The sequence below is a fragment of the Trachypithecus francoisi genome, unplaced genomic scaffold (genome assembly GCF_009764315.1).
Source record: "Trachypithecus francoisi isolate TF-2019V2 unplaced genomic scaffold, Tfra_2.0 Lachesis_group10, whole genome shotgun sequence".
Taxonomy (NCBI): Eukaryota; Metazoa; Chordata; class Mammalia; order Primates; family Cercopithecidae; genus Trachypithecus; species Trachypithecus francoisi.
In genome coordinates, this window is record NW_022681455.1 from 60,620,010 (window position 1) to 60,633,519 (window position 13,510).

The 13,510-nt window shown below is 36.0% G+C and overlaps 1 protein-coding gene across 4 annotated transcripts in view; it reads left to right on the plus strand.

Moving 5' to 3' along the window:
* The window catches only part of PHF3 (PHD finger protein 3), an 81,794-nt gene extending 68,693 nt beyond the window's left edge, over positions 1 to 13,101 (plus strand). For all 4 annotated transcript variants that reach the window (XM_033217550.1, XM_033217551.1, XM_033217552.1 and 1 more), the window contains 7 exons: positions 265 to 396; positions 1,285 to 1,420; positions 4,155 to 4,350; positions 4,841 to 4,988; positions 7,259 to 7,348; positions 9,285 to 9,480; positions 9,704 to 13,101. In XM_033217550.1, coding sequence (XP_033073441.1) covers positions 265 to 396; positions 1,285 to 1,420; positions 4,155 to 4,350; positions 4,841 to 4,988; positions 7,259 to 7,348; positions 9,285 to 9,480; positions 9,704 to 11,826 — 3,021 coding nt within the window. In that variant the 3' untranslated portion in view covers positions 11,827 to 13,101. The remainder of the gene's footprint in view (positions 1 to 264; positions 397 to 1,284; positions 1,421 to 4,154; positions 4,351 to 4,840; positions 4,989 to 7,258; positions 7,349 to 9,284; positions 9,481 to 9,703) is intronic.
* Positions 13,102 to 13,510: the final 409 nt, after the last annotated feature.

Below are 13,510 nucleotides of genomic sequence, written 5' to 3' on the forward strand. Positions count from 1 at the left end.
GATTTCATTTGCCTCCTGATATAAATGTACGTGTCAACTTCTCATAGTTGAGATATGGGGTCTAATTCTTACAACCCCAGTACTTAAAACTGTCTCTGGCATATGACAGTACTCAGAATATGTTTGTTATATGAGACATTACCTTAAGATTAAAAGTCATCTGTGATGATGCATTTATTTTTAGGTAAGCTCTTATTATTTAAGGTGTACATTTGGAAATACATATTTTAAGTTTAATATTTTTTAAAAAGTATTTTCTGTTAGACCATAGAAATGATTGAGAAAGAGCAGAGAGAAGTGGAACGACGTCCAATTACCAAAATAACTCATAAAGGTGAAATAGAAATTGAGAGTGATGCCCCAATGAAAGAACAGGAAGCAGCCATGGAGATTCAGGTAAGGATAGATATACCATGTTTTATAGCTCAAAACATGAAGATTCAGAAAAAGTTTGTCTAATGTTTTTAAAGTAGAGAAAAGAATTTTAAAATATGCATCCATTTCAAAGTGGCCTATTTTTTTGGTTTAGTGGTTTTTTGAGTGTTGAGTAATGTTTCTCTTAGTGTGCAAATTGTATTATAGGTACCTGTTAAATAGTTATTACAATGTAGATTCCTGGAGTGCTCTGGCTTAGTGAATTTCTTTTTATTTTTTTGTGGGATGGAGTCTTGCTTTGTTGCCCAGGCTTGAGTGCAGTGGAGCAATCTCGGCTCACTGCAACCTCCACCTCCCAGGTTCAAGCGATGCTGCCACCTCAGCCTCCCAGGTAGTTGGGATTACAGGCATGCGCCAACACACCCAGCTAATTTTTGTATTTTTAGTAGAGATAGAGTTTCACCATGTTGGCCAGGCTGGTCTCAAACTCTTGACCTCAAGTGATCTGCCCACCTCGGCCTCCCGAAGTGCGGGGATGACAGGTATGAGCCACTGTGCCTGGCTTGACTTAGTGAATTTTTTAGTAGGCTTTAGAAATCTGTAAGTGCTTCTTAGGCAGATTGTCGTTTGATAGGTGGCATAGCTTTTCTTATTTTCAAAAATCAGTGAAGAAATAATTTGAAGTCTTATTAAAAGCCTTGAAGAATGGGGAATGTTTAAATTTTTGCTCTTTTAAGTTACAGTTAAAAGTTAGCATTCATTTTCTTAAGAAATAGTAAAAAACAAAAAAAAACCTATCTATGGAACAGTTTCATTTTGGAAAAATATAAATGGGAAATATAAATTGATTTTGATAATTGAGGCCAAATTTTATCAGCTAAAACTAATTTTTACTTTCACTTACGTTAGGAACCAGCTGCCAATAAGTCACTGGAGAAGCCAGAAGGATCTGAAAAACAAAAAGAGGAGATTGACTCTATGTCTAAAGATACCACTAGTCAACACAGACAGCATCTTTTTGATCTCAATTGCAAAATTTGCATAGGTAATTGGAAGTTTTTTCTTCCTAAAATTTTGCATTCATTATGAAAGAAGGGTACTTGTATACTAGTATATGTAATTTAAGTAGGTTTTGTTTTCCCAGTATTGGTGGTGAAGCACTCACTCACAGTTTAAGCTTTCATGTGACTAGTTTTCTGGGTTGAGGTATAGTTTGATACTGTAGTATAGTCTACTATCTAGACCTAATTATACCATACATGATTTGATCTTAAAAACTCTTCTTGCCAGAGTCAGATGACAAGGATTTAACCATTAGAATGAACATCAAAAATTGTGGGCCGTTGTGATGATACTGTCATTTACTAAAGTAAAGGAGTAAAATAGTATTTATATTTTATTATTATATATAACAGACAAATCGGAAACTGAAATTACTTTTTTGTGAAAAAGCTTTTTATTTATTTATTTATTTATTTATTTTATTTTATTTTTTTTTTTTTTTGAGACGGAGTCTGGCTCTGTCGCCCAGGCTGGAGTGCAGTGGCCGGATCTCAGCTCACTGCAAGCTCCGCCTCCCAGGTTTACGCCATTCTCCTGCCTCCGCCTCCCAAGTAGCTGGGACTACAGGCGCCCGCCTCGTCGCCCGGCTAGTTTTTTGTATTCTTTAGTAGAGACGGGGTTTCACCGTATTAGCCAGGATGGTCTCGATCTCCTGACCTTGTGATCCGCCCATCTCGGCCTCCCAAAGTGCTGGGATTACAGGCTTGAGCCACCGCGCCCGGCCAAAAGCTTTTTATTTTTAAGAGCAGTTTTAGGTTCATAGCAAAATTGAGAGGAAGTTACAGAGATTTCCCATATACCTGCTGCCTCCCTACGTGCATTGTCTCCGCTGTTAACCAACATCCCACACCAGAGTGGTACAGTTATTACAGTTGACGAACCTACACTGAAAAATAATGACCCCAAATCCATAGTTTACATTGGGGTTCACTCTTTAGAGTTGTACATTCTGTGGGTATGGACAAATGTGTAAAGACATGAATCTAGCATTATAGTATTATACAGAGTATTTTCACTGCCCTAAAAATCCTCTTTTCTCTGTCTTTTCATCCCTTCCCCCAACACCCCCACCAACGCCTGGAAACCACTGATCTTTTCACTGTCTGTAGTTTTGCCTTTTTCAGAATATTGTGTAATTGGAATCATCTAGTATGTAACATTTTCAGATTGGCTACTTTCACTTAGTAATATGCATTTAAGTTTCCCCTATGTTTTTTCATGGGTGGATAACTCATTTCTTTGTAGCATTGAATAATATTCCATTGTCTGCATATATAGTTTATATAGTTTATCCATTCACTTAATGTAGGAGATCTTGTTTTATTACAAGTTTTGGCAATTACGAATAAAACTAGTATAAACATCTGTATGCAGCTTTTTGTGTGGATGTGTTTTCAGCTCCTTTGGGTAAATACCATGGAGCACAATTGCTGGATCGTATAGTAAGAGTGTGTTTATCTTTTAAGAAACCTCCAAACTATTTTTCACAGAGGCTGTGCCATTTTGCCTTCCTGCCAGCAATGAATGAGAGTTCATTTTGCCTTCCTGCCAGCAATGAATGAGAGTTCCTGTTGCTCTACATCCTTGCTAGCATTTGGTGTTTTCAGTATTCTGGATTTTGGCCATTCTAATAGGTGTATAGTGGTATCTCTCTGTTGTTTTACTTTGCATTTTCCTGATGTAGCATCTTTTCATGCTTATATGCCACCTGTATAACTTCTCTGGTGAGGTGTCTCTTCAGGCATGTAGAGTCATGAGCTGTTGCTGTATAATCCAAACCTGGATACAGATAACACAGGTTTGTCTTAGTTCTTCATGTTACATCTCGAGACTATTGGAATTTGGTGTGGTTTAGTTAAAAAAAAAATTATCAAGAATTAAGAAACCTGTTTCAGGTTCTAGTAATCATATTTTCATTTTAGCTTGTCTGAGTTGTTTAACATTCTCTTCTTCTAATTTTTCACATCACTAAGAGAGGAACACTGTCTACTCTAGGGGTCCTCAACCGCCGGACCACAAACCTGTACGGTCCGTGGCTTGTTAGGAACTGGGCCTCACAGCAGGAGGTGAGCGGTGGACGAGTGAGCATTACTGCCTGAGCTCCGCCTCCTGTCAGATCAACGGTGGCATTAGGTTCTCATAGGGGTACAAACCCTATTGTGAACTGCACATGTGAAGGATCTAGGTTGGGTGCTCCTTATGAGAATCTTTAACTATTAATGCTTGATGATCTGAGGTGTAATGGTTTCATCCTGAAACCATCTCTCTCCCCCCATCCCAGCTGTCCATGGGAAAATTGTCTTCTATAAAACTGGTTCCTGGTGATAAAAAGGTTGGGGACTGCTAATCTTGTCCATATTTACTCATTATATGTTTTGTATGTAGGAAATAATTATGAAGTGATTTTAAGGGGAAATTAACTTTTATTATAGGTAGAACCATGCACGATTTGCTTTGAATTGCATTTCAGATAAGCTTAGATCCCTGTATGTAGAAGAGGACTGGCAGTGGGGAGAACACTGGTGAATTTTCTGCTGATTCTTAAATGTGGTTGTAACATAACTAAATGATGACAATTAGATATAACCCCAGGAGATGTATGGTTACTCAACAATCGAATCATAGAACCTGAATAACTTTAGAAAGTGAAAATGGGTCAAGTTATAAAAGTTGTGGTTAATAACAGTTTTTTTTTTTTTGGTGTATTCTGGGCTTAGGTCGAATGGCACCACCTGTAGATGATCTTTCTCCAAAAAAAGTAAAAGTTGTTGTAGGAGTAACTCGTAAACATTCAGACAATGAAGCAGAAAGTATAGCAGATGCGTTGTCTTCAACCTCAAATATTTTGGCTTCTGAATTCTTTGAGGAGGAGAAACAAGAGTCTCCAAAGTCAACATTCTCTCCTGCTCCACGGTAATTTTCTCTGTTGTAAATTCTGCACTCATCATAGATCTTTGCCAGATTGTACTTGCAAGTCTTCGAAAACAGAGAAGTGACATTTTGGGAACTTTCATTTGAGAAAGTAACTGTACTTTCCTGTACTTTGAGATAAAACAAGACTTTGAAAGTAAATTTATTTTGAGTGGTTTGAGTGAGAGATTTGAGTGTGTGGGGAAACAGCTTTAAATTCTCTTTAATTGTGCTGGTCCCAAAAGTCAGGGATAGATTATTAAAGAAGAAATGCTTGCACTTTTCTCCATCTTAGTTCTCCCAAAAGGGAAAATTTTGTAAAACATAACTATGTAAATATGAATGTAATTTTATAAAATAAAAGTGTGAACTCTTTGTCAATAGCCTCATATTTTGGCCTTCTTCACATGCTAAAATACGAGTAACTGATAACTAAGTAGGACATTGATTTATTCATCAGCTTGTCTTTAGGCTTTTTAATGTCATTTTCTAGTCCAGAGATGCCTGGAACTGTTGAGGTTGAGTCTACCTTTCTGGCTCGATTGAACTTCATCTGGAAAGGTTTTATCAACATGCCTTCTGTGGCAAAATTTGTTACCAAAGCCTATCCAGTATCTGGCTCCCCTGAATACCTGACAGAGGTACTGTGAACTTTTCTGCTCTTCTGTGCATGAATTGATATGTGTGTTTCTGAAAGTAATTGACAGGAAAATAAGACAGAGTTAGAAATAGAAATATTTATTAACAATGATTCTTAAACAGTTCAAGTAATATAATTATGAATTAACAAATGGATCTTTAGAATTGTGAAATAAACTATACTCTGAAAGTTTTAAACTCCCATATCCTGTACTTTTCCCAAGATGTACTGCCTCACTGTGTCAGATAATTAAAAATCAATGAGGGTCTACATGGCTATCCAAGTTTTTCTTTGAATACACACTTAAATAAAAGATTTACATATTTTTGGCCTTTAATGTTAACCCATTGAGATTTTTTTCGTTGAACAAGTCTTCTAATTTCCGCACTGCTTATGTTTCCCCATCTTCATGACTACTGTTCTTACCTGCCTATTTCTGTGAATGTGGTTTATGTAGACTGGGAGTTGAAGCTTTATAGCTAGTTGAAAACCAGTGAAACTAGTGACTGTAGTTGCTGCCAGTGACACCCTTGGTTGGTTTTACACCTGAGGGAAATAGGAAGAAATTATGTGGTATTTATGGAAAATAAGCAGCAGTAACATTATAATATTGTGATAAATGAGACTGACATTTTTGAACTATTTTGAAGGAAATGTATTTTTGTATGTGTATAGAAGGAAAATAAGTCAGTACATATATACTGTATTTATATTGAGATCATATTTTGCTATCTTGCTCTTATCTTTTTCATTTATTCTCCATCGCTGATTTTAAAGAATTAAAAGATTGTAAAAAGTTCCTTTTAGTATTTGGAAAAGCCTAAATCATTTGCCTGTTTGTTTTTTTTTTTAAGGCTAACATAAATTTTACTTTTCTTTGGATTAGGCTGCAATTAGTTTAATTCAGTATAATATTGTTTATGTAATGTTTATATCAGTTTATTTGGTTAGCAGTTGTGGGGTGTTTTTTTTTTTTTTTTTTTTTTTTGAGACGGAGTCTTGCCCTGTCGCCCTGGCTGGAGTGCAGTGATGTGATATGTGATCTCGGCTTACTGCAACCTCTGCCTCCCGCGTTCAAGCCATTCTCCTGTCTCAGCCTCCCATGTAACTAGGGTTAACAGACATGTGCTACCACACCTGGCTAATTTTTGTATTATTCGTAGAAACGGGGCTTCACCATGTTGGCCAGGCTGGTTCCGAACCCCTGACCTCAAGTGATCTGCCCGCCTCTGCCTCCCAGAGTACTGGGATTACAGATGTGAGCCACTTTGCCCAGCCTAGCAGTGTGTTTTCGATTAATAAACAGACTAATCAATTTTATATACAGTTTGCTTGATAAATATTTTAAAAATGTGGGCTTTATAAGAGAAAAATGAATTAGACCCATGATGTTCTTCTTGAACAAATCTGTTTAGAAATTTATTGTTTGGTCAGTCCATGGTGAAGACAATTTTTTAAATGGAGAGGTAAGCCCTTAACTACAAAATCCTTTTGATTTTAAACAAAATTATTATTTTCCTCTCCGAGTCACAGTTTTTATGTGGTTGCTGTCCAGATTTTTCACTTCCATTTTGTACTTGTTTTTAGTTTGGGACTAAACTCCCAAATCAAATATTTTAAAGTAGTTAATAATTTAAATAAACTAAATTGAATTTAATATCAAGTATGTTTTTATGATTTTCCTCAGCCTTCATGGAAAAAATAGGAATGTACTGAATAAAGTTAAATATTCTTAATTGCTTTTATGTGTAATCATCTGTCTTCAGAAGGATTATGCCTTTAAAAAAAACTTTGAATTATTACAGTATTATTCTCCTTTTTGCAAAAATGCACTCTGTAATTAGATTTGGTAACCTTTGAAATTCTGTTAATTATTAAGGAATTTTCCTGCCTACTACTACCAAAAGGGGAGGTTACAATCTCTGCTGATATTCTGAAATGTGTTGTGTTCTTTCTGAATTGTTAATGTGGTATGCTTGCCATTGCTTCCCTTTTCCGTCTTTCATAGTGAGATTGGGCATGAACTCAGACTCTTTCTTAGTAGCTGTATTTTAGGCATCAGTCATTTTTAGTTGGCATTTTAAGTAAAGCCTAATTACTCTCTCTATATTATCTTGTTTTCTGATGCATTTTTCATAATATTTTTATTTACTTGTTTTTATTACTGTTTCAAATTAGTTTTAGAACCAAATTTGTATGAATTGCTAATGTCATAATAAAGATAATCTCTATATATTGATTTTTTTTTTTTTTTTTTTTTTTTAACCACAGGACCTACCAGATAGTGTTCAAGTAGGTGGCAGGATATCACCTCAGACAGTTTGGGATTATGTGGAAAAAATAAAAGCATCAGGAACCAAGGTGAGGAAAACTTTTTTCACTATACCAGCATGGGAAAATGTTTAGAAAGTAAACAGTTCAGAATTCTTTTGCAAGGGTGCAAGGTCTCCTGGGGAAAGAAGGCAATACACATTTTAAGTCTACATAATACACCTCACAAAACTGAACAAAAGCCATTTGCTGAGGCTGTAAACAGTACAGCATTTTTTTTTCCTCTCCTCTTCTGGGATGCTCTCTTTGTGGCTTCTGTTAATGGTTTAGAAGAAATGTTTTAGAGTAAATACTGAAGTTCACCCTGGAATTTTGCCTTGCTTCTATTATAGACATGTGTTTGAGTGAGGGCACAGCTAAGCTATTGTAAAAGAATCTAAAATATAGTGACTGAAAGAATATGGAAGTTGATTGGAGTGTTGTCCTCAGCAGTCAAACATACCAAATAGGAATAAATGAGGAATACCTGTCTAGTTGTTTCAAAGGCAAATTGCAGTCATCAGCTTCCATTGGAAAGAACCTAGTCACATAGCCATACATAGGTGCTAGGGAGGCTGGGAAATGTAATCTTTATTAGATGGCCATGTACCCAGCTGAAAGTTAAGGGCTTCTCATTAGTAATAGGAGGAAAGGAGAAAAGATACTGTGAAATGGCTCTATTACAATAATATTTCTCCTTTTCCTTTTTCTCTCTACATTTTCTTTTCTTTTTTTTTTTTAACTTATAGAATATTATTACTACAGAGGAAAATTTAATCATTAGGAGAAATTGTTTTTCCTTACAGGGGATGTGATAGTACCTAGTATATTACAGTCATTCAATAAATAAATCTTGAATGAATAAATGTTACTTTTTTCCCTCTTTTTCTAGAAGTCTCTAGTTTTCCTTTGGAATGAACCAAAATGGGTAATCTTAAGCTGAAAAGAATATTTTGTTCCAATATAGATTTTAGGATTTAAATTGATACAGTGTTAAAATACAAATTAAAGCACTAATAAAAATGAGAAGTATTACTCTTGGGCATTTTGAGAATCAGTCTTGAATCCACACATATATTATTGCCCAACACTTTATAGTATGTTCCAATTTAACAGATTTAAACACGCTGTAATAGTTGTTACTAACATACATATGGTGATTTTTACTCTAAAAGAGGGCAGTTTAGATGACACACATTTTATAAGAGATAGAGTCATATTTCAGCTCATTCACATGTTTTCCTTAGGAGCTTGCATCAGTTTTAGGCTTTGCAGCAAATCTGGCTCTCCCATTTCGGCCATATACCATCATGAAAAAAACATTGTTTTTGAACACTACCAAATTAGTAACAAATTAGGACTGTCTTTTCTATCTGAAACAAAGCCGGGAACCTAGAGGCAATCAAGAAAATTCCTGAGTAAGCCAAATTACTTTACAAAATTTATGGTCTGTATGTGTTTAAGGTCTCTTAATGCAGCCCTTTTTGTTTCTAAATTCAGTGCCTAATAACTGGATTATTAGTAGATTTCTCTGTTGTGTACATAAATGTATGGTAGGGTGGAAGTGTTGGATGCTTTTAGTTCCCAGTGGGTCAAGAACATAGGCAGCCCTTTGTGGAGGTTACAGCATTGGAAATCACGACATAGTATAGATATTAGAAGACTTGGGTTTCAGTATCATCTCTGCCACTGACACAGTTGTATTTGTCACCTTCATAAAAGTCGTTAATCACCTTGGGACTCCATTTCTTTACGTTTCCCTAAGAAGTGTAAGCCATCAGATAAATCCATCAGTGGATCAGTAAAGATCTTTTCTTAAGAGTTACTTCCTTTTAATATTCTCTTCTGTATTCAAGTTGGTAAACCATGTTATTTGGTACTATCATCATAAAGTTCAGTAGATTATTACTAATTGAGAAATAGTTTTAAAACCAAGCTACTCTTCAGCTTATTATCTTAAACAATCGTTTATTCTTTTCTTGAACAGGAAATTTGTGTGGTTCGCTTCACACCAGTAACTGAAGAAGATCAAATTTCTTATACTTTGCTCTTTGCATACTTCAGTAGCAGAAAGCGCTATGGAGTAGCTGCTAACAACATGAAGCAGGTTAAAGATATGTACCTTATTCCTTTGGGTGCCACAGATAAAATTCCACACCCTCTTGTGCCTTTTGATGGACCTGGTAGGTATACGTTTTAATAATAGGATAAGATTGAAATAACATGGGAGGTGGGACCAGAGTGAAAAGACTGATTCTGCCTTCTTTCTCAGGATCCAGCCATCTACAGATGGCTTTACAGGGCCAGGCACCATTTAATATCCTGTAATAAGTTAGAGGCAGAATTTTACCCTTTTTTGTAATGATTGAAAATAATGAATTAATTAATGTTTTTGGTTTTATACAGGGCTTGAACTGCATAGACCTAATCTATTGTTGGGCTTAATTATTCGTCAGAAACTGAAGCGGCAGCACAGTGCCTGTGCTAGTACGAGTCATATAGCTGAGACTCCTGAAAGTGCACCAATAGCATTGCCACCTGATAAAAAAAATAAAATAGAAGTTTCTACGGAAGAAGCACCAGAGGAAGAAAATGACTTTTTTAATTCCTTTACAACTGTATTACACAAGCAGAGAAATAAACCTCAGCAGAATCTTCAGGAAGACCTTCCAACAGCAGTTGAACCTTTAATGGAAGTCACCAAACATGAGCCACCAAAACCTTTAAGATTTCTTCCTGGCGTACTGATTGGCTGGGAAAATCAACCTACTACTCTGGAATTAGCAAATAAACCTCTTCCTGTGGATGATATACTTCAAAGCCTTTTGGGCACCGCTGGTCAAGTATATGACCAGGCTCAGTCAGTGATGGAACAAAACGCTCTTAAAGAAATTCCATTTTTAAATGAGCAGACCAACTCAAAAATAGAAAAAGTAGATAACGTGGAAGTCACTGATGGTGAAAACAAGGAGGTAAAAGTTAAAGTAGATAATCTTTCAGAATCCACAGATAAGTCAGCAGTAATAGGAGAAGAAACATCAATAGTAGGATCCTCTTCCATTTCTGCAGGGCCTTTGACAAGTCTTAGTCTCAGAGGTAAACCACCAGATGTTTCTACAGAAGCATTTTTAACAAATTTATCGATTCAGTCAAAACAAGAGGAAACTGTGGAGAGTAAAGAGAAAACATTAAAAAGACAGCTTCAGGAAGATCAAGAGAATAGTTTGCAAGATAACCAGACTTCAGATAGTTCTCCATGCAGATCTAATGTAGGAAAAGGAAACATAGATGGTAATGTGAGCTGTAGTGAAAACCTTGTTGCTAATACAAGGTCTCCACAGTTTATCAACCTAAAAAGGGATCCTAGGCAAGCAGCAGGACGAAGTCAGCCTGTAACTACTTCAGAAAGCAAAGATGGAGATAGTTGCAGGAATGGAGAAAAACACATCCTTCCTGGTCTGTCACACAACAAGGAGCACTTAACAGAACAAATGAATGTAGAGGAAAAGTTGTGTTCTGTAGAGAAAAACTCATGTGTTCAGCAGAGTGACAATTTAAAAGTTGCACAAAACTCGCCATCGGTAGAAAACATACAGACTTCTCAGGCAGAACAAGCAAAACCCTTACAGGAGGATATTTTAATGCAAAATATTGAAACTGTGCACCCATTTCGAAGAGGATCAGCAGTAGCGACATCTCATTTTGAAGTTGGAAACACATGTCCATCAGAATTTCCTTCTAAAAGCATCACCTTTACTTCCAGAAGCACCAGCCCCAGAACAAGTACAAACTTTTCACCTGTGAGGCCACAGCAGCCCAACCTTCAGCATCTCAAGTCTAGCCCACCTGGATTTCCATTTCCAGGGCCTCCTAATTTTCCCCCACAAAGCATGTTTGGATTTCCACCACATTTGCCACCTCCATTACTTCCCCCTCCAGGCTTTGGCTTTGCTCAAAATCCCATGGTTCCCTGGCCACCTGTTGTTCATCTCCCAGGTCAGCCACAGCGTATGATGGGTCCTCTCTCACAAGCATCAAGGTATATAGGCCCACAGAGTTTTTACCAGGTTAAAGACGTTCGGAGACCAGAAAGGCGCCATAGTGACCCTTGGGGTAGGCAAGACCAACAGCAACTGGATAGGCCATTTAATAGGGGTAAAGGGGACCGCCAGAGATTTCATAGTGATTCACACCACTTGAAAAGAGAGCGACATGAAAAGGAATGGGAGCAAGAATCTGAAAGGCATAGACGCAGAGACAGAAGCCAAGACAAGGACAGAGACAGAAAAAGCAGGGAGGAAGGGCACAAAGATAAAGAGAGGGCACGGTTATCACATGGTGATCGAGGAACAGATGGAAAAGCAAGCAGAGATAGTAGGAGTGTAGACAAGAAGCCAGATAAACCTAAAAGTGAAGACTATGAGAAGGACAAAGATCGAGAGAAAAGTAAACATAGAGAAGGAGAAAAGGACAGGGATAGGTACCACAAAGATAGGGACCACACTGACAGAACTAAAAGCAAAAGGTAAAATTTGCAGGCTGCTTCAGGATTGCATTTAAATAACTGTTGTATCTTGTAAACAAAAGAAAGATTGCCTGCTAGGATTGTGCCATCTTTAAAATTTTTACTGTCAGTCATTTGCAGAACAGTAAATTCTGTGTGTTGGTGCAGAGTGCCCTGTACCAGTGCTCATCATCCCTTCTTCATACCAACTGTCCCTAGTTATAGGAATTTAATATTTTTAAAAGTTTTACATTGCTGTATATTCAAAGATTTGTTTTATTAATATGCAATAAAGGCTTAGAAATTTTAGTTTTATTCCTTAATTGGTAAATATGGTTAACTATGGAATATATTTACTGCCTCTAGTGAATGTCCTTTATATAATGACTAATTTGGGAGTAATGTGTGCTCTGTAAGTTTGTTTTAAATTGCACTGTTTTTAAAGAAACTGTAGAGGAGCAACAAAAATCCAAGCAACTTCATAATCAGATTATGCTAATCATTTAGTTGAGCAGTTTTTGACCAAGAATCAGAAGCCCAAGGGGTACATTTATTGCTTTAATCTGCACTCATTGAAGTCATTTATTACCATGTACTACAGCTTTGTGATAGGCCATTGTTTTCATTTTCATTTTTGGCTCTTCAGAAACTTGAATACTTAAGCTTGTACATGATCTTGTGTTTTGCTATCCTTTTTACTGTAAAATGTAAATATTTTAAGGGATATTTTGATTCTAAATATGATAAAAGAATTTCTCACCTATTTTGTGTGTGTGACTTGAAATTCAGTAGTAAAAGAATTTCTTCTTTAAAGCTTTAATTACCTTCAAACATTGATTTTTCATTACTCATTCAAGAACATATAGACATATCTATGTCAGGCATTAGACGAGGGGAAAAACAATTTTTTAAAATCTTAAATTATAGGCTGAGATGAATTGTGTAGTTCTAAAGAGACTAGAATTTACTTGTGAAACACTGTACAGCTATAGCCCCCTTTTAGGTAAGTTTCTGAAAACTTTCACACCATCACAATTTGGTACTCTGACTCACTAATCATTAAAATTAAAGACCACAGAACTTGAAGAGAAATATGTTTTGAATCTTTTTATAAAATGTGATTTAGCCTAATTTGTAAAGTAACTGTACAGTTTCGTATACTAGTTTTACTTGAAAAAAAAAATATGAAAACTATTAATTCAAATCTAAATTTATTTAAACCCTAAAACACATGGTTTTCATGGCTGTGATGTAAGGCAAGAGCTATCAAATGATGCTGACAAAAAAAAAAAAAAAAAAACTCCCAAAAAACAGAACTCAGTATATTTACTTACCTGTATTAATGAAGAAAAATATAAATAATTGCACAAAATTAAGATTGTTTGTTTTCCTAAAGAACTTAAAGATTAGAGTTAAAAATTGGTTTTGAAACAGAATTGTCTTTGTTATTTTTGCTGGAGAGAAGGGAGGAAATTCAGAACCAAACATTCTATCTAATTTGCAATGACTTGCAGTACTTTTTTCCCTACCGTATCCTCTGAAATTTGTCGTCATAAAGTCCTAAAACAGAGGACTTGTATTTAAATAAAGCCCGTTTAACTTTGGTCCACTTTTCTTTTGGAAATTAACCTGTTAGAAAACAAATTCCCAAACAAAACAAAATCTAAGTCATAATTTGCACCATTACAAAGAAATTGCTGTCAGGGTTT